Raw genomic sequence first — 20,933 nt, forward strand, 5'->3', positions numbered from 1 at the left:
TCTTATCTTTTAAGATGTGAGAGCCAGGGCCGGAGGGCAATGCTTCATTATACTCCCCTTTTTAAAAATTAAAACTCTGTTCTGGGACCTGCTTCAAAGGTACAGCTACACATTTAGGTTGCCATATCTTTGCAACTGGATTGCCCTTTTAAGGCAAGGGTAGCTAACCTGTGGCCTTTCAGATGTTGTCAGAATATGACTCCCATCATCCCTGCCTGTTGGACAGGTTTGCTGGGCCTGATGGGAGCCAGATATCAGCAACCTCTGGAGGGCTGCAGGTCAACTGCCTCTACTACTACTAGTGGAGGTGTGACTCTCTCAAGTCTCTGGCAATAATGTTGACCTGCAGGTCTCACATCCATATTTATCTAGAAGTAGGCTCTGTGGTTTAACTTGCTGATCAGAAGGTTGGTGGTTCAAATCCCCGCGACGGGGTGAGCTCCCGTTGTTCGGTCCCAGCTCCAGCCAACCTAGCAGTTCGAAAGCACCTCAAAGTGCAAGTAGATAAATAGGTACCGCTCCGGCAGGAAGGTAAACGGCGTTTCCATGTGCTGCTGTGGTTCGCCATAAGTGGCTTAGTCATGCTGGCCACATGACCCGGAAGCTGTATGCCGGCTCCCTGGGCCAGTAAAGCGAGATGAACGCCTCAACCCCAGAGTCAAGCACGACTGGACCTAATGGTCAGGGGTCCCTTTACCCTTTACCTATGCCTCGTTGAGTATGGTAGGTAGTGGGAGACAAAGCACTCTGCCTTGTCTTGCTGTGGCCTTCCAGGCATAATTCTAGAAATTGTCTGAGTCAAACACACTTCAGAGTTTATCGTTTTGCCATTGTGTACTTCAATAAAACATGAAAGGAGGGCGCACACGCCAGGGAATTGCAGTTGGCCTGCGGCACTCTGGCACTTTCCCATGGACTGCTTCCCAGACATTTGGATATGCAAATTACCAACATTGCACATTGGACCTTATAGATTGTCTCCTTCCCTATTTCATATTTGTCAAGCTGTTGCTCTCCAGTTGTTTTGGGCTGCATCTCCCCAGCAACCTCAGACATGCTGACTGGCACTGGTGAAAGTTCTAGTCCAAACATCTGGAAGGCAACAGGTTGGCAAATCCTGTCTTGCTTTGATCTTCAGAAATGGTTAAGAGCCCCGTTTGAAGGTGCCAGCTATTTTCCTGGAGTGTATAGCAAGGGCATGAAAAAGGGAGAGAAATAGTTTCTCTTCTACAACCATAAAACTCAATTCTTCTGAACAGTAGGATAATATTTCCACAAAAACGCCACGAGACCTTATTTTTTGAGTTTGAAGTCCCATATTCAAGGTGATGGTGGGCAGTGGGATTTTGGCTGTGGTGCATGTGATTGTGCTGCTAATATTACTGCTAATATTAAAAAGGTAAAGGTAAAGGGACCCCTGACCATTAGGTCCAGTCGTGGCCGACTCTGGGGTTGCAGCGCTCATCTTGTTTTATTGGCCGAGGGAGCCAGCGTTTGTCTGCAGACAGCTTCCAGGTCATGTGGCCAGCATGACTAAGCCGCTTCTGGCAAACCAGAGCAGCACACGGAAACGCTGTTTACCTTCCCGCCGGAGTGGTACCTATTAATCTACTAGCACTTTGACGTGCTTTCGAACTGCTAGGTTGGCAGGAGCAGGGACCGAGCAACGGGAGCTCACCCCATCGTGGGGATTCGAACCGCTGACCTTCTGATCGGCAAGTCCTAGGCTCTGTGGTTTAACCCACAGTGCCACCCGCGTCCCTACTGCTAATATTACTTTATATTAAATATCCAGTTATAATTTGAGTAAGTGTGTTTTAGTTACAGACCCTGGATTCTCAGGAGAACATGGTCATGTATTCAAAACCAGAAAACTGGAATACCTTACAGATGTGAGATGAGACGATGCATGCTTTGATGCCATGTGTATTTGAAAAATACATAAGCATTTTTTAATTCTTAATTTTTTTGCAGGGTGGGATTTGTTTACCTAGCTATCTTTTTTTCCAGTACTCCTCTTGGAAATTAGTCCTTTTTGTCCTTGGTAAACTGAATTGCTGAGTAGCACTGTTGAAGGATTGCTGAAGTTAGTAAATGGAAATTGTAGGGGGACCCCCCCCAAATTCTATAACAGCATATTAGACCTGAGAAATAAAGGCAAAATAAATAAAAATCTAAAGCTGTGACATAGTTGAATACCGTACATATTTAAAAATAAATAAATAAACTGTCAGGGTTATCTATAAAGCACAGTTCTGACCTACAGTTTCAGGCACCAATGAATTAAGACTTGTGGTTAACTTGCATGCCTGGGTAGATGATTGGACACTGGCAGCAGGCTGCATAAATTAAAAAGGCCGACTCTGAGAAGGCTTTCACAAGTCCTTCCCTCAATGAATGAACTTGACTCCTCTCAGAGGAGGAGTTGTATCCAATCATGTGCCTCTGGTGCAAATTATTGCTTTCAGAGAGCAGCCAATTGGAACTTGTTAATGAATGGGGATTCCAGCTGCATGCATTTCCTGCAGACGTGGTAAATGCCCGGGTAGTCGAGGCATTATTAATGTGGGCTATTCATTTAAGGGGGTCACTTTTATCTGACAGCTGTTCGCTTCCTTTGGCAAAGGGCTAACTGTACTTCTCTTGGAGTGAGTATATTTCTTACGCGTTTTGAATTATCTTGAGTACGTGGCATCCATTCTCATAGTGTTCCTGTGTTTTCTATTTGTGGCATTTGTTTAGTAACTACGCTCGTTGGAAACTTTTTAAACGTACATCAAGCTGAGGAAGTAAGAGTTTTTCTTGAAATACTTTAACTGTGTGCTTATTGGGCAGCTGTATAGTGGGTATCAATTTTCAATGTCTTTTGTTTCTTTTTCCAAGAGAGTAGCAAAAATGTTGCCTACAGTTTAACTTGATCTATGAATGGAGAGCGACTGTGTGCTTTGTTTCTTCGGTGCTGAAATAAACGTTTTCAGCTAAAAGCTATTAAACAGCAATTTTTTTATATACCTCTGCACGCTTTTTGTTACATGGTGTAGGTGTTGACGTATTAATCCTCCCTTAAAGTAGATTTTTTACTAGATCAATTTATGCTGGAATGATAATATGAGGACTTTCAAGTTGCACAGACTCTTCAGATTGAGTGCCCCAAAGTGTTGCTGCTATTTTCAGTCTTTTACATGTTGTTAAGGTTGCACTAAAAATAGACTTCCAGCAGAAAAAAGATAATTAATTCCTGGGCTATGCATTATTGGCTGGCACCAGCATTATGAAATGCCTGTTATCTGCTGGTACGTAACCTCACTTCAGCATGCTGCGTAGGCTAGCAAATCTATGCTGTAGGTTATCTATCGCCTGTATATAATTTGGGCTTCTTACAGCTTGCCATCCTTTGTAGTCTTCATCCTTGAAAACAATACACTTAGTCTTACCGGCTTTGTTTTGAATGCAGAACATTGTAAAACATACGTAGCTAGATTTAACCAGCTTGCTGGTAATGACGCCTAGATCCTAGTGACAACAATAGTAAAACCCTCATTAATTTTCAAGGCTGTTGGATTGTACCCGGTACTTTTTTTGGAAGTATAATCAGTGGTGATAGTAATGATACCCTTGCAAGGTTTACAGTTAGTATTGTTGCGATGGTGACATAATTTTATATAAATTGCTGTTCAGCTTATTTTTGCATTTGAGATTCTTCTACATGAAGGCTCAAGGTACTGAGGAAGACTGTCTTGGAACTAACATAGGAACTTGGGAAGCTTCCATGCGCCCGGGGTGTAACATGGAGGATGCCAGCAGGGCCCGGGCCCTGGGCATAGATTTTTGAGGGGGTGCAAAGCAGGGCCCCCAGCGTGGCCTGGCCTGGCACTCCTCTCCCAGTGTCGGAGGAACCAACACTTATGGATAAGAGTACCGAACCAGGTCATGCTGGAGGTGCCAGTGCCTGGTTCGTGCCCACCAAGTGCCGTGTTGCTTGGCTGGGCAGACCCAGTACGGGGTCACTCCAGCAGCGTCTGCGGCGAGGGCTGGGGTGCTGTGTTGGGATCCTTCACCCTCTGCACTGTGTGCCCTGCCCTCGGTGCATGCAGGCACCTGCCCTAGGATCCGGGAGCTCACGCTACATGGCTGCATGCACAGTCATTCCAGCTTGGTATTGCATACATCAGGGGTAGCCAGTGTGATCGCCACCAGTGCTGTTGGACTCCATCATTCTGCCAATTGGCCATGCTGACTGGGACTGATAGGCATCAGTGTCCAACCGCACCATGTTGGTTACTCCAGCCCTATATTGCCTGCAGTGGCTCTCTGGGATTTTAGACAAGTGTGTTTCCCCTGCCCTATCTGGAGATGGTAGGGATCAGATCTTGGACCTTCCACATGCAAAGCCTGTTCTCTGTCCCTGAGCTACGGCCATTGTATTGAAATAAGTAGTTATGTCTAAGCTGGAAGAGAGATAATTATTGCACCTGTACTGAGGCGAAATGAAATCTGTGTATTATACTTTGTTTAAATTATTAAGATGCTGAAGGTATTAAAACACTGTGAGATGGTACCAACATTGGATACAACACAGAGAAAGAATTGTGGACCTTGTTAACCTTCCCGCCTCCCCTCCCCAAGTCCTGATGGATGCAAATTGCGATCTGAAGTGACACATGTTTTGAATAGACTGCTTTGCAAGTCTCCGCTGCTATTATTTGCTAAAGGGCTAATGTTTTTGTATATGGCAGGGCATCTGTGTGGCTTCCTAACGGGGTGATCCTGCCTGCTGAATCTTGGACATCATGGCAAGTTTTATTCTGCGCACAGTTTCGACAAGCTGCTCCAGTCCCCTTTTCAACAGTGCGCTGTCTCACAAGGCGAAGACTGTGAAGACACCATGCCTACGAGCCTTCCGCGTGCACCGGGTGCTCTGGTGCCAGGCTCCTGTCAAACCAGGTATGTGAGCTCAGATAGGCATTCATGATTTCAAACTAACAGGTCTGATTCTTGACACTTGTAGAAGCCAGTTCCCAACTTTCCATCCCCTCTTCCAACATTCTGTCACCCTCCTAATGTAATCCATAAAAGGAACCTGGGATGGTTTACCAGGGGCAGGCAGCAAGTTAAGTTTCGATTTTAATGTTGATTCTATTCCTCTTTCTCCCATTATAAGTGAATGGTTGCTAAGCTCCCTTTCAGGGGAAAAAGAAAGGTCTAAGCTCCTGGGTTAATTTGTGAGGGCAAAGCCTTCCCTCCACATTGAAACTAGGTCGCCCAGCCTTCACTGACAAGACATCCTGCAGGAGGTCAAAACACCCCCCCCAGGGTTTGTGTAAGGTTATCGCTCCTTCTGTATGCTCCCTGCCCATTATAATGATTAGTAATTTGCTGGTGAAGACATGTGTTATATTTGAAAGGGACACAATTGTGCCTTGGAAATGTGTGTATGTTAAGTTTGCCTACAAACCTGCCAAGGGCAAGGAAAGTCCATGATGAAGTGCAAGATAATACTTCTGCAGCTAGCAAATATTTGTGGAACTCAGCTAATTAAATATATCAATATATCTAGATACTTTTTGTCTTCAGGTTAAAGCTTAATCTGCAGTGATTGCTTTCACAAAACATATTCTGTGAGACTCTTCTTTTTTTTTTTCTTACTGGACCATACATATTTGGTGAAGCTTAGGAATTTGTTAACCAACCCTCTTACTTCCCCAAACTCTTCCCTATTACAGTGGTATCTTGGTAGTCAAACGGCTTGGCTCCTGAACAAATTGGCTCCCGAATGCTGCAAACCCAGAAGTGATTGTTCCAGTTTGTGAACGTTTTTCAGGAGCCAAACGTCCGACACTGCTTCTGATTGAGTGGAGGAAGCTCGTGCAGCCAATCGGAAGCCGTGCCTTGGTTTTTGAACCGTTTCGAGAGTCAAACGGACTCCTGGAACAGATTAAATTTGAGAACCAAGGTACCACTGTACTTCTTGTCAGTCTCTGTCTTCTTTCCCCACTCCTCTTTTGTCCTAATTAGTGGGGTAGGAGAGCTGAAAATAACACCAATATATTTCACATCCGGCAACCAACGCGCCCTTTTGGTTTCAGATAGTACATGGGTAGATGAGTCTAGAAATCCTGGGTCACAATTATTCATGGCCCTCTAGTGGCTTTGGTGGCTAATTTACCAGAAGTAATGTACCGTATTTTTCACCCTATAGGACGCACTTTTTCCCCTCCAAAAATGAAGGGGAAATGTGTGTGCGTCCTATGGGGCGAATGCAGGCTTTCACTGAAGCCTGGAGAGCGAGAGGGGTCGGTGTGCACTGACCCCTCTCGCTCTCCAGGCCTCAGGAAGTTATCCGCAAGCCGTGGGAGAGCTGCGCGACTTTGCGCAGCTCTCCAACGGCTTGCGGAGAGCTGCCTGCACCCTGAAGCCTGGGGGGCGCTGAGCTCAGCACCCCCCAGGCTTCGGGCTTCACGCGGCTCTCCACAAGCTGTAGGAGAGCTGCGCGAAGAGCTTCCCCTGCCCCAGCTCCGCGCCTGGGGGGTCAAATAATTTTTTTTCTTTATTTCCCCCCAAAAACGGTGTGCCCTATGGGCCGGTGCGCCCTATGGGGCGAAAAATACGGTATTTATCGTTAACTCTGGAAGTGTATACTCGATTCTGACCAAACTAAGCTTCCCAATGTCTATTTTGTCACCTGACATCCCATCTGGTTTTTAATTATATACTTCTTGGATGGGCAAATTCTAGTTCACAGAGTGGTGCAAGTAATCAAGAATGGATGAGAATAGAGCATCAGAAGATGATTATGGAATTTTAGCAAAGCATGAAATCCACTTTTCACGCTCAGTCCAAAATTCTGTAGGAAAAATAGTAGTTTGCATCATAGGAGGGTTCTTGCTCTGTAGAAGGAAGTTCAGCTTTCATTGAAGAGTGTTGACTATCTAAGGTCTGGGCAAAAATGGAATGGTTTTTCTCCTATTAAGTCACTGAAAGGCATGTTTACACTTGTGCCTCTTATGTTTACAGACAGTCTTTCATGTAGCTTGGCACACAGGCAGGAGGCAGAGAGGTGGCTCTGCATGACTAAGAGTAGCTAAAAACGTCTTTAAGGAATAAACTGAAACTGAAAATGGATGTCATGTTATTGAGTTGCTCTTTTGCTTCCTTTTTGTGTGTGTGTGTGTGGGGGGGGGAATATTCTGCAGTTCACTGGTGTAACAAGCACTTTTAGTCTGACTTTGGCAGTAGCTGTTATGCAATGCTATTATGAAGTGAGTGCCAATGGAAACAGCCTGCTTTGCTTTTTGAATGACCAGCCTCTGCTCAGCCATTAAATAGGGCATGTTTGCATATCATGCTAAACCACGGTTTAGGACAAATAACAGGAGCTGTCACAAGACCCAGGCTCGCACACTTTCCTCTCCTTCTGTAAGGCCAGGAGCAGGACTTTGGTAGCCCTTAGCTTCATATTCCCAAAATCTTTGCTTATCATTGTCTGGATCAGGGATCTTTCATTTTTCTTAAAAAACAAAACAAAACGCAAAACCTAATCAGTTTCAAAACTAGCTAATTTCAATCTGAAACTTCTGTAGCTGGCTTGGCCAAGTGTTATAAACCAGAATCCCTGGTCAGGATGACAAGAGATTATAGGAAATAGAAGCTAAAACTCTGCTGGCATTCTCCTAGCCATGTGGAAAGAGGAGAGGGGAACACAGGGCATGCAAACTCAAACCTCCCAGTTTTAATTTCTTTGCTCAAATTCTGGTTTAGTGAGACCTGCGAGTATTTCCTCCCAGTATTAGATTAAGATCAGTTGAACTCATTTTTAAAGATGATTAACATGTTAGCCTCTTTATTGGAGGGTATATGGAACTTTCTGTTAACTTTACCACTTCTTTTGCTGATCAGAACAAAGTAACAGGGTGCTTTTTACTTAGCAATCAAGTTGAGTGGTGGTTGTGATTATCCTAGGAATTTGCTTAACCTTGTTGCCATCCCATCCTGTGTCTGATTGCCGGCTACAGGTGGATCCTACCATTCATATCCTTCCTTCGCTCCCTTCCTGTATTTCATACCTGCTCCCAGCCTCCACAGTTTCTTAATGCAGTATAGTAGATATAGTACGGGACTTGAAGCTGGGCGACCTTAGTTCACTTCCCTGCTCGGCTATGGACTTAGCTGAGTGTAACAGAGCCAGTCGGCGCCTCATGGTCTTATTTATTGGTTTATGCCACCTTTTAAAGCAGGGCTGAGGGACCTTTGGTCCACCCAATGTTGCTGAGCCGCAACTGCCACCCACCTTAGCTAGCATGGCCAATAGTCAAGGATGATGGGTGTTGTATTCCAGCATCGTCTGGAAGGTCAAAGGTTCCCATCTCTGGTTTAAAAGGTTAACACCCTTTTCAATGTGATTTACAGAACAAAAACCGAAACTATTTATATATTCACACATGCAGCGTTAAAATAACTACATTGCAAAGCAAAATCATCAGCAACAGCCATAGCTGTAACTTTAAAATATTTCTCCAGCAACAGTTTAAAGCTGATCCAGGTCTCTTTAGGATTGTTTTTAAAGCCTTTTTAAAGGAGGGAGCTCAGGAAATGTATTGCAGAGGGATGGGTCCACAATAGACAAGTTCCTGCCTTAAATAGGATAAAATGAGTTTATGTTTTTTTGGCACGCTGCTCTGAGTTCCTTAGAGGGTAGGATATAAATGTAGTAGTAAAAGAAGCCATTGGGTTGCCCTTTTCCAGCTAGCATGATTGATGGTGAGTGATTGGTGCAGTACTTCCTTGGTTTGCAGTGATAGTCAGTGCTGGGCTTATCATGTGAGGTGTGAAGGATGCCCAACTGAAAGCAGCTGATTTGCTGCCTTTCTAGTTTCACTGGAAGATGTCAATGTAGGTGTGCAATTTTACTGAGTCAATGTAAATGGAAACGTCTTGGTCTGCTTCCTCCACGCTATTCATTGTATCTTTTTTTCTGTCTTCATTCCACCTCACTCACTTCAGGCTGTCTCCTTGTCTTCCTGCAGAGCTCTGAAAAAAGGTGAGCAGCTTCTTCGGAAGCTGTTGGTATAGTGAGTTGGTAAATAGGTACAAGTTTTGTTTTTTCCTCTTCCCCATCTTAGCAGTAGTCTTTAAAAATAGCCTCTTGTCTAAAGAGGCTGCAGTCCTAAGCACACTTACTAGATAGTAAGCCCCATTGTGCTCATTGGGATTTGCTTCTGAATGGCTGTGCTTAGATTGCACTTTTGGTGTCTAATCTTGGGTTTTTGTCTCTGTGGAGGTCACTGAGGAGTCCATGAAGGCGACCAACACAGTGCTGCTCTCTTCCTCACTGTAGTTCCCTGTAGATTTCCTTATTGTGAGATTTAAGCAAAATTGAAGTGATCCTCTGTAAATGATGGTAGCTTACCAGGGATGATGTTGGGTCCTGTGGCTGGCCTTTTATGTCCGAGCGATGCTTATTCCATGCTTCATCTGTGTAGAAGCCATTGCTGTGACCTGGTGAATGGGAGGCAATGACTGGGCATTTTATCAGCACTTCCCAAAGCTACCTTGTTTCTTCACGGGGGGGAAAGGGGTGATACCTTAAAGAAGGGGTGAGCAACTATGGTATATTGTTAACTCATAAATAATAAGTAACATTATTTTTAGTATTAGTATTATAATAAAGGGTTGACCTTTGGGCTGGCACTTCAGTTTTGGAGAAGACTTGCGCTCATACCAGTGGAAGCCAATTTATTAGGAGGGGTGATTTTCATTGGGATGGCAGCTGAGGAGTAAAGCAGCAAACATCTACCTCCCCTGTGCACTAGGATGCCAATGAAAATCTCCCATGGTGCACCAGTTAGGACTTGGGTGGTGGGGGAGTTTCCATTACTGCTGACAGTGTGGTGTAGTAGTTATGATCGGTAGACTTGTAATCTGGGGAACTGGGTTCATGTCTCCGCTCTTCCACATGCAGCTGCTGGGTGACCTTGGGCCAGTCACACTTCTTTGAAGTCTCTCAGCCCCACTCACCTCACAGAGTGTTTGTTGTGGGGGAGGAAGGGAAAGGAGATTGTTAGCCACTTTGAGACTCTTTAGGGTAGTGATAAAGCGGGATATCAAATCCAAACTCCTCTTCTTCAGGAGCTTTTCCCCAATCCTAATTGCCACCTGTGTGTTGTGTGTGGGGATTATTTTCCATGGGATGATAGCTGAGGGGGTAGAGAAGTGTAAAGGAGAGAGAATGAGTTTGGTGGACGGGGAGGGGGGAGAGTCAGAGAGAGGGGGGAATAGCACCACCCATGCCAGATATGTGCTGCAAGCATACACACCAGCTCCTAGGGGCCAAGGCACTTCCACTACCACCCCAGTGTTGTTGTTTTTGAGGGTCCCAGGCTCCCTCAATATTCAGAGGGCCTTTGGCTCTGCCCCCCTGGCTCCTCACGACGTCGCGTGTGTGTGACATCAGGATGCCACATGAGGTCCCCTCAATCATCTTGAGAAGGTGGTGCCTCTGGCCCTGAGAACAAAGTAAGTCCCTACTGGGTCAGGCCAATGGCCTATCTAGTCCAGCTTCCTGTTCTCACAAGCATCCAACCAGATGCCTGTGGGAAGCCCATAAGCAGTAGCTGAGCACAAGAGGAGAGCCCTCTCCTCTCCTGCGGTTTCCAGCAACTGGTATTCAGAAGCTTATTGCCATCAGGAATAAGAGCCACAGATAGCCTTTACCTCAATGAATCTGTGTAAGCCTCTTCTAAAGCCATCCATGTTGATGAGCTTCACTTCCTCATGTGGTAGCGAATGCCATAGTTTTAACTATACACCAACAAGGACCCTTATTTTATTTTGGTCTGCCTTGAATCCTCCATCATTCAGCTTTCAACACATGTCCTAGGATTGTGTGAGAGGGAGCCAAACTTTTCTCTATCCACTTTCTCAATGCCGTGCATAATTTTATAAATTTCTATTTCTAGCAGTTTGAAAGCATGTCAAAGTGCAAGTAGATAAATAGGTACCGCTCTGGCGGGAAGGTAAACAGCGTTTCCGTATGCTGCTCTGGTTCGCCAGAAGCGGCTTAGTCATGCTGGCCACATGACCCGGAAGCTGTACGCTGGCTCCCTCGGCCTGTAGAGCGAGATGAGCGCCGCAACCCCAGAGTTGGTCACGACTGGACCTAATGGTCAGGGGTCCCTTTACCCTTTTTATCATGTCACTTTTTCTCTAAACTAAAAAGCTGCAAATGCCTTTTTAGTTTTCCAAGACTGGAACAACAGTTTCTCCACTTCTGTTTTATGGCTATTGGTGTTTCTGGTGTTACAGCATTTGAAGGAATGTTTGTCACATGTTTTGGAGGAACAGAAACACTGCAGCCTGGCCAAGTGGCATGTGGAACATGACCTTGTGAGAAATGGCTGCAGGACCAGTTCAGCCATAGACTTGCTACTTGGCAAGTTGCTGGACTCTTAGCTGGAGTTTTTCACATGTAAAATGAAAGAAGTCTATCCCAAGGTCGTCACCTTTGCAGCTAAAGAAGACTATAAAAAACATTGTACCCAAAGTGCAAATGACTGTAGAATTTTTTTTAAAAACCCAAACATTATGCATGCTAATAAGTTTTACACCTGAGAGAGGAAGATATTCTGAGACTTCTACCACTAAGTTCACACAACCACTTTTCATAGAACTCAAGTGCTTACTGTTTTATTTAAATTGGACTTGGGCCACAATCCTGCACACTTATGTAGGAGTAAGGCTCATGGAGCTCCGTGGGATTTGCTTTCTGAGTGATTGGGCTTAATCATTTGAATGTGTTTATCTTTTCCATTACAATGAATAGTTAATGTTTTTTATTGAATTACTCCTGCCATATGTGCACTGGTGAGTTGTTATAGATTGGTATCTAAAGGGATGATGGTTGTCCATCATATTTTCAGCCTGAAGCATTGTACATACAAACGACTATTTTCTTGGAGGTTGTCTTCTCTCCCTCTCCCCCCCCCCCCCCCGCCTTGCAAATTACCAAAGGATTTGCTGTTTGCTTCTCTTCCATTTACAGGTATCCCATATAAGCAGCTGACTGTGGGTGTTCCCAAGGAAATATTTCAGAATGAGAAGAGAGTTGCCTTGTCGCCGGCAGGAGTTCAAGCCCTGGTTAAACAAGGGTTTAACGTTGTTGTGGAGTCGACTGCAGGAGAAGCTTCCAAATTCTCTGATGACCATTACAGAGAGGCAGGGGCACAGATCCAAGGGACGAAGGAAGTCTTGGCATCTGATTTAGTCGTCAAAGTAATTCTGGATTTTTTTTTCAATACTTCCCTATCGCTGGTGTGGGGAAACCTTTTCAGCTTCTGGGGCCCACAAGCCAGAGGTGGGTGGGGCCATAGGCACACGTGGGCATGCCTAGAGGCAAAAGTGGGCATAGCAATGGATGTGACTCCTGCCTTTGTACCAGAGGCTACGTTACAGCCAAGTAAAAAGTCCCCACCCACCCACATCATTCCATCTAGACAGGCAATTGCCATTATCATAGTTCAGGGACATAGTCCAGCCAGGCAAAAACATTGAGCAAAGGGACATAGAAAATAGGTGTGTGGCTTGGGGAAGGGTTGTGGCTCAGTGGTAAAGGTCCCAGGTACAATCTCTGTCATCTCCTGGTACGGCTGGGGATGGTTCCCTATCTGAAGTCTTGGAGAATGGCTCCCAGTCAGGGTAGATAATACTGAGCTAGATGGACCAATGATCTGGCTCGATATAGGCAGCTTCCTATGACAGTCCCAAGGGTTGGATAGAGAGGCCTGTGGGGCTGCATTTGGGCCCCTGGCCTGAGGTTCCCTACCCCTGCCCTGTCCTGTCGTATGAATGCCCTATTTATGTGGTTGCTGCTGAGTAGAGAAATAATGCTGAGTTAACCTTATAGGGTGGAGTCAGACTGCAGCAAAGGCACAGAGTGTCACAGATTCACTGCCAAATGGCAGCTTTGATGCAGGCTACGATCTGGAAGTGTTGAGTTTGCACTTGCCCATGGAGTCTTCTTAGTTCCCCCACCAAGTATAGGCTCCCAGTACTTTATGTTGTGCAGGCCATGGAGGTACATTTTAGCCTGTGCAGTGGTGGCTTTCCAACTTTTGTGTTCCGGAGGATCCTGGTGTTTCCGGGAAGCTTACTGATGCCTAGTTCAGTAAGATATGGGCCTACGGTTTCTGCAGGCAATCTAGCAAGGCCTCACATGCTTGCCCAGGTTCCCTTGCCATGTGAGAATGGCGAGAATCCTTGGATTCACTGGTGCGGTGTAAAGGAATGTGTGTAGCAGACCATTTACCACTGGGGAGCTCTTCCTGTGCTAGGAAAGATTTGAAGGCAATTTGTAAACTGATATGAGTATTTGCTTGCAGGAGCGAGTGATGGGGGAATTCCAGAAATGCTGAGCTAGATCTATGGAACTGGCCCATGGTGATCTGTGCATCAGGGCTGCTCACATATAAAAGAGAACAAAGGAAGCCAGTGCCACATATTCATGAGTGTGCGATTTGTGTTGCCCACAGTCCTCCTTTGGCTCACTGCAGTTGCTGCAAGAAGACCTCAATAAGTAGCCTCAGTGTAGTAGCTGCTATACAGTGGTACCTCGCAAGACGAATGCCTCGCAAGATGAAAGAGTTTTCCATTTGTTGAGTCGTTCCGCAAGACGAATTTCCCTATGGGCTTGCTTCACAAGACGAAACTTCTTGTGAGTTCTTGCGAGTTTGTTTCCTTTTCCTTAAAGCCGCTAAGCTGTTAATAGCCGCTAAGCCGTTAATAGCCGCTAAGCCGCTAATAGCCGCTAAGCCGCTAATAGCCGTGCTTCGCAAGACGGAAAAACCACAAGACGAAGAGACTCGCGGAACGGATTAATTTCGTCTTGCGAGGCACCACTGTATATTATAAGGATTGTTAAGTACAGTAGCTCATTACATAAGTCACTTGCACTGTCTGTAGAATTTCCATGCGACTAGCTGCTAGGAAGATAAGTTAATTCCTTCCTCCATTTGGCAACCACAGCTCATGCGTCTATCCTAACTCTCCAGATGTATTCAACAGATGGTGCGTGGGTGAGAGCTTTCTCAAAATATTGACTGCATATTTTTTATTGTGTATGTGCTTCGATATATTGTGATCATGAGCCATAGTTGCCATACTTAAAAAATTTAAGTTTCCTCTGCTGGCTGCATCGGTGATCTTTAATCAGCCTGCAGGGACAGTCTTTTTTTAAAAAAACACTGTAATGTGAGGAATGGGATTTCCCTGCCATGATATTTCTAAAACATGTGTGAGCGAATCCTCAAACAGAAAGGAAACCTCAGTCCTTGCAGTCCAAATGCACTTATCACAAGGCACGTTATTGACTGAGCAAAGTCCATTCCTGCAGCTGCTCTTGAATGGCAATGATGTGCTAAGTCTTGGCTCCTGTAGTCTAAACATTTTGAAATGCATTAGGAGCTGCCCTATACAAAATCAGACCATAGGTCAACATTATCTACACTGACTTGGGAGTGGCTTTCTAACATTTCAGGCAGGATTGTTTCTTTGCCATTCTGGGGATTTCAGAGTTTGAAAAGGGGAACCTTTTGCATCCAAAGCATGTGCTTACTGCTGAGCCATGGTCTGGCTAGAAACATACAGAATTATAAATTTTGTCCACAGTAGCTTATTCAGCTTATGTTGCAGTAATGAAAGTACATCAGCCGGCAGTTAAGATGTCCTTGGTTTAAATCTTGCTTCAGACTTGATATGACACGATAATCTTTATTGTCATTGTCCCATACAGAACAATGAAATTGAAAAATCTACATAAAACCAAGAAGCCTGCTATCTCAGCTATCCTAACCTGGTTAGCCCCCTACAGACTCCATACAATGCGTTTAAAACCAAAATCGCATTTGGGTAGAAACTGTTTCTCAGGAACGCAGAATTGGCCTTACTATATCTCACCCTCAATGCATTCTTCCCTTGTCACCATAATAATGATGATAATTAAAAAATAAAAATAATAGCCTGCACCACAGAGCTATTTGAGGATTGCTGAGATACTGTATTTGAGAGCTGTAGTGCTGCAGTAGCTGTTATGCTGGGCTCGGAACCATGACTCCTCGTTTCAAAATCTTGCCAGGGCTATTAACTCAGAACGTATTGTGAGGCAACCCACGTGCTCCCAGGGATGAGATTCTGGTGTAGATTTGGACCCTGGCAGGTGCAATTGAGGATATTAACAATTTGCCTTCTGCCACAGTCCCAATCTGGAATGGGAAGGAAAGCTTCCTGTTACTGTTTTCCTAATGCAATAGCAGTTGTTGGACCCCTCATCTGGACTGAGATTGCAGCTGGAGGGGCCAAAGTGTTGAAGATCACTTACACCACTGCCAAGCTACATCAGTCTCCTACACCTGCTGTTTGCACTTAAAAGCAATGTCAATGTACCTGTAAATGGTTTGAACATTACCTATTTTAGCACCAGTCCCTCTGCAACATTGGAATGAAAACTGTCCTTCTTTATACGCAGGTGTTTAGGATTATTAGGATGATTCCTGAGAAGTATATTGAACAGTCTTTAGCACTATGAAAATGCTAAGTGATGCTTTATTAATTTTTGTGCATTCTCAATTTCAGGTGAGAGCTCCTATGTTGAATCCAGCTCTTGGCATGCACGAGGCAGATCTCTTTAAGTCATCTGGTACCCTAATCAGTTTTATCTACCCAGCTCAAAACCCAGACCTCTTGAACAAACTGTCAGAAAGAAGAACCACTGTCTTGGCTATGGATCAGGTCCCTCGCGTGACCATTGCTCAAGGATATGATGCTCTCAGCTCCATGGCCAACATCGCTGGGTATGTAAACACAATGTTTTAGCCAGCTGTGTGATTACATCAATGGACAGTTGGGTTTTGGTTGGGATTCATATCCTAAACAAAGGTTTGTTTTCATTTGTGAACAAGGGCAGCCCGTGTGGTGCTCTCCACACGTTGTGGACCATAGCTTCTACCATCCATGACACTTTGGCATGCTGGCTGGGGCTGATGGAAGTTGTGGTATGCCATATGGTGAGGGCACCATGTTGTCTATCCCATGGATAAGTAATTATGTCCAAATGTGGAGATATACCTGGAGGTGTAGTCAAGGCAGATAGCCAAGCTATGTGGTTTGGAAAATATTTAAGAATCGGTATCTATTTGGGTTCAAAGAATGTATGGGAATCTGAAGCCCACTAGGTTCTCTCTGTTACTGAGGGTGTGGATCCATTAGCTGGGAAAGGAATTAGGAAGGAATTACTTGCAGGTGAAGAATCTAAATACCGGGGGTGAATGCTTGCACATAGAAAGGAGTTTTTAAGCTCCTGCAAACTTGACCCAAACTTTGTAAAGCCCAAAGAGCACGGGCCAGATCAGAGGGAGGTTGCCATCAACAGCTTGTGCATCTCCTTAGGAATGAGGAAATGAGAAGGCTATGTTTTGGACAAGCAAATTTGTCCAGTAAATACCTCTGCTATTTGTACCACCTTATAATAAACAACAATACCCTCTTCTAAATAAATAAAATAAATGTAAGCTTGGGAAATGATACGGATGCTTGTGTTCTCTTTTATTTCTGACAGCTATAAGGCAGTTGTGTTGGCAGCCAATCACTTTGGTCGTTTTTTTACGGGTCAGATCACGGCAGCTGGCAAAGTCCCTCCAGCAAAGGTAGGTAATGAAATAAGTGCAAGTGCTGTTATTTGCAGGCACAATCATCAGGTGATAGAAATGTGACGTGACTTTGCATTTCAACTGCAATAGATACTGGTTGGAATTTTGTTTCACAGGATGACTACCTCCCCCCCCTTTATTTAGCATCTCTCAGTGAGCCAAATACAGCTTCTTTTGCTGTTAGTAGACATTTGTTTTGATGCAGCTGAGGCTGAATGGCTTATGAATTGGCATCCTTCAAAGTTTAAGATGTTCAAATTGTAGACATTTAAAAATTGGCTTGCTGTTGCTGGAATACAAGGTCTTCATACACAGCGTGATGTGTCTTATGAATTGCATTTTTGGTTAAAGAGATGCTGTGCTTTTTATCTAGACTACAACCTAAAGAACAATACTTTGCTGATGTCTAGAATTCTAGGTTTAATTTTTGTTTTTACGGGCCCCCTTTTTGTTACAGGCTTGTAAAATAAAGTCCAAAGATCTGTACTGAGACTAGTGCTGTTGTCACAAGTCCAGTACAAAGTGTTGTGTGCAGATCCTAACGTACAAAATATACACATAGTTCAACACACAGATATTTCTGTGTGTGATTTGCTACGTTCCCCCTTAAAAGGGGGAAAGCCCCAAACCTGACATGTTGGTGTGTGTTAATAACTTTTTTATCTGCTGTTCATTTTAATTATCATTTAGATGGTTTAAATAATTAAACTTTTTAAATATAATTTTAATATTAATTCTAGGTTTCATTAGAATCAAGGACTATATAAATTTTGATAAATAAAACAATATAAGGATGGAGAAAATATTAGGCCCATGCATTAGAGTATATTAAAGGGCAAGTAATATGTGCTTTATTTTGTTCTTGGAATATTTCTGTACAAACTACTGCACCAGATACTGGTTTTGCAAGAGGATTAAATTTGGCTCTCCAGGAGCAATGTAGTAATCGCTTGGAAGCTTACTGACCAGATTGCGTTTATTCTGCACTAACCAAATCAGATTTTTTTTTAGTGGGGAAAGCTCCATGGTCTCTTTAATTTATGCAAATTAAGTATTCTTGCATATATTTTCATTAGTCTGCATAATTTGTCCTGCTTCTGCATGCATAGAAGAAGATTCACCCTCCTGCCCTACAATTAGTGACAGGGAATCAGTAGAATGTCAGTGGAATCTTTATCCCCTGTTACTAATTGCAGTGTGTGTGTGATTTCTGTGGAAATTGTGGCTGGGGAGAGAAGGCTAGAATTTTCCTTCCTTGTGAGCTGTGGTCCTGCTAAAACTTCACTTTAGTTTACTATTAATTATTAATTATAATTAATAATAATGGTAATTGCCTGACGTGATTGGGTGATGCATTTAGCATCACTGTAGTTAGGCCTTCAGATTTGCCAGATGTTGAATGCAAGTAATGCCTGGTTCCAAGGAACTGTGGGATATGCATGCAATCCTGCTTACTGTGCTGCTTATGTACTTAATGGAAAGGTGGTGGTCCCTGTTTTAAGCTTAGTGCTATCACCCTGCTGCTCCCTCACATTCCCAAGGAGAAGATGCACTGGATTTAGCTATTGTCTTCCTCCAGCTGCTTACAGATGGTGCATGGTTACTGTGCAGCTTTTGGTTTTCTAAATCTACCCCGAAAGAAGCCCTGGCTGCTCTTTTCCCAAATACTGTTGCGCTGTTCAGAAAGATCCAAGGGATAACACAGATTAGATTAGTGCCGAGCTAGTTTAGCTATATCTTGGCATTGTGGGATTGTGGGAAGGCCAGAACCAAAGTTTGGGAGTGTGGAGTCTTAACCAGATGTAGAAGAGGTTAATCCTCTTGGTCCCAAGGATGTGTAAAGGTCAGAGAAGTCACACTGAAATGGGAGCAATGTGTTCATTTCTGCAGAGGACAAGAAGAATGTCCCAGAGTGAGAGAGCAAAGACTAGGAGGCCCCATGGCAAGGAAGGGGTCAGCTTGGCGTCCTTGACAAGCAGAAAATCATTCTTGTGCAGTAAACCAGATGGATAAAATGCTTTTTCTGTTTGGACTGTCAACAGAACAGCCAAACTGAGTTTTGTACTCTTAACCTAATGAGACTTCTTAACACTTTCAGAATATGGCTATGTCTGAACTGGGTTTTAAGACCTGAAATAGGGATTGTGAGAATGAGACCAAAGAACTGAGATATGTGCACAGTCACATTTAGTGTGGATATTTGGAATACTTCCATGTTTGCTCCTTTCCCAGCTTCCTGAATGTGCACAGGTGACCAGATATCCCATCAGAGGGAAAACTCACAATTGTGCCTAGGAGTAGTTCCTCTTGTTTACAAAATAGCTACCTGATGGCTGGGAAGTTGCAAAGGGTCCTTTTGATTGAAATATTATTCCGTTGACTGGCTGACTGCTTTTTTTTTTTTGGTAAGGCACTGAAGAAGCTGGGTTCTGCTTGAACTTGCTTGTAAAATATTCAGGCTCAGGAAACCATTTTCATTCCATATTCATTGACCCTGAACCAATGCCAGTTGATTTGTGACTTAACTGCACTGTGTCTTGCGGACGCAGGTTCTGATCATTGGTGGTGGAGTCGCAGGCTTAGCATCTGCAGGAGCAGCTAAATCAATGGGAGCTGTGGTTCGTGGGTTTGATACCAGGTATGTGCATACCCATTGTAAATTATTGCTAGCGGCCTTACTATTTCGTTTGTATCCATCTATTCTGCCAAGGAGGGGACGTGGGTGGTGCTGTGAGTTAAACGACAGAGCCTAGGACTTGCCGATCAGAAGGTCAGCGGTTCGAATCCCAGCGATGGGGTGAGCTCCCGTTGCTTGGTCCCTGCTCCTGCCAACCTAGCAGTTCGAAAGCATGTCAAAGTGCAAGTAGATAAATAGGTACCACTCTGGCGGGAAGGTAAACGGCGTTTCCGTGAGCTGCTCTGGTTCACCAGAAGTGGCTTAGTCATGCTGGCCACATGACCCGGAAGCTGTACGCCGGCTCCCTCGGCCAATAAAGTGAGATGAGCGCCGCAACCCCAGAGTCGGTCATGACTGGACCTAATGGTCAGGGGTCCCTTTACCTTTATTCTGCCAAGGAGTTTGGGCCAGCATGTCATATGTGGGGTCCCAGAGAAACATAGGAAATTCCCTTAAAAAGCTGGGCTTTGGTCCATCTAGACCACCCCTGTGGGCCTATTTGACCCAGTAAAAAGCCCTTCCTGGGTGGAGCCTTCGCTAACGCTGTCCTTTCGTTTCTCCCCAACACCCTTCCTGTTAATAGCTTATTTTTCTCTTCAAATTTACAGAGCTGCAGCATTGGAGCAGTTCAAATCACTAGGTGCGGAGCCTTTGGAGGTTGACCTAAAAGAATCTGGGGAAGGGCAGGGAGGCTATGCAAAAGAGATGTCTAAAGAGTTCATTGAAGCCGAGATGAAACTCTTTGCAAAACAGTGCCAAGATGTTGACATTATCATCACGACAGCTCTCATTCCTGGTAGGTGTCCTGTGGAGCAGGCAGCCCTTTTCCTGTTGAAATGAAAAGAATGTGTTTACTTAAGCAGATTTGCAAACATATTTGTTCTGACTTGGCGTCAAAACAGCACATGACTCGAAATTCGTCACTGGCTAGTACATCATGTTTTTAAAAACTTTGATAATAGGCACATGTGCACACAATGATTTTTATTGGGACCACAATGCATAGAGAGGGAAAATTGAATCCTTGCCTCCCCAGCCATGATCTTGCCAAAATTGCTCCTTCATTGTGTTGGTATTTAGCTCATGGTGAAGGTGTTAAGGTTCATTCAATATTGGGTGGTCTTTTCTGAAGGCTATTAGCAGTGCAGGAGAGAGTGATTTTCGTCAGGATCATGACTGCGAGGGAAGTTTTCAACCTCTTCCTCTCGCTCTCTCTCTGCACACTGTGGTCCAAATGCAAGCTGTCGGTTAGTTGGCATTGTTCTTGCTTTTGCTTTGTGCCATTTGGAGCCCAAGATGTTAGCCCTGCAAAAGACATGAATAAATCTGCCATTGATACTAACTTCTGCTGACCTTCCGGCTGAAAGTAGTCACCACCTCAGAGCTGAGTTCGTGTGCAAGACTGCTAGGTTTCTTCCCATTACAATGGTACCTTGGGTTAAGTACTTAATTCGTTCCTGTTCTTAACCTGAAACTGTTCTTAACCTGAAGCACCACTTTAGCTAATGGAGTCTCCTGCTGCCGCCGCGCCGCAGGAGCACAATTTCTGTTCTCGTCCTGAA

General features: G+C 44.4%; 2 protein-coding genes across 2 annotated transcripts in view; one reads left to right on the plus strand and one right to left on the minus strand.

Annotated features, from left to right (window-relative positions):
• Nucleotides 1–20,933, minus strand: part of LOC308458058 (uncharacterized protein C5orf34 homolog) — a 388,338-nt gene that overhangs the window by 41,048 nt on the left and 326,357 nt on the right. The gene's annotated exons all lie outside the window — the stretch shown is intronic.
• Nucleotides 4,737–20,933, plus strand: part of NNT (nicotinamide nucleotide transhydrogenase) — a 46,830-nt gene continuing 30,633 nt past the window's right edge. The window contains exons 1-6 of the mRNA XM_080972383.1: nt 4,737–4,944; nt 12,038–12,267; nt 15,622–15,839; nt 16,604–16,691; nt 19,244–19,332; nt 19,980–20,167. Of these exons, the coding sequence (XP_080828509.1) occupies nt 4,791–4,944; nt 12,038–12,267; nt 15,622–15,839; nt 16,604–16,691; nt 19,244–19,332; nt 19,980–20,167 (967 nt within the window). The 5' untranslated portion in view covers nt 4,737–4,790. The remainder of the gene's footprint in view (nt 4,945–12,037; nt 12,268–15,621; nt 15,840–16,603; nt 16,692–19,243; nt 19,333–19,979; nt 20,168–20,933) is intronic.

Source organism: Podarcis pityusensis (assembly GCF_964106645.2).
Source record: "Podarcis pityusensis genome assembly, chromosome: 11".
NCBI classification, from domain to species: domain Eukaryota; kingdom Metazoa; phylum Chordata; class Lepidosauria; order Squamata; family Lacertidae; genus Podarcis; species Podarcis pityusensis.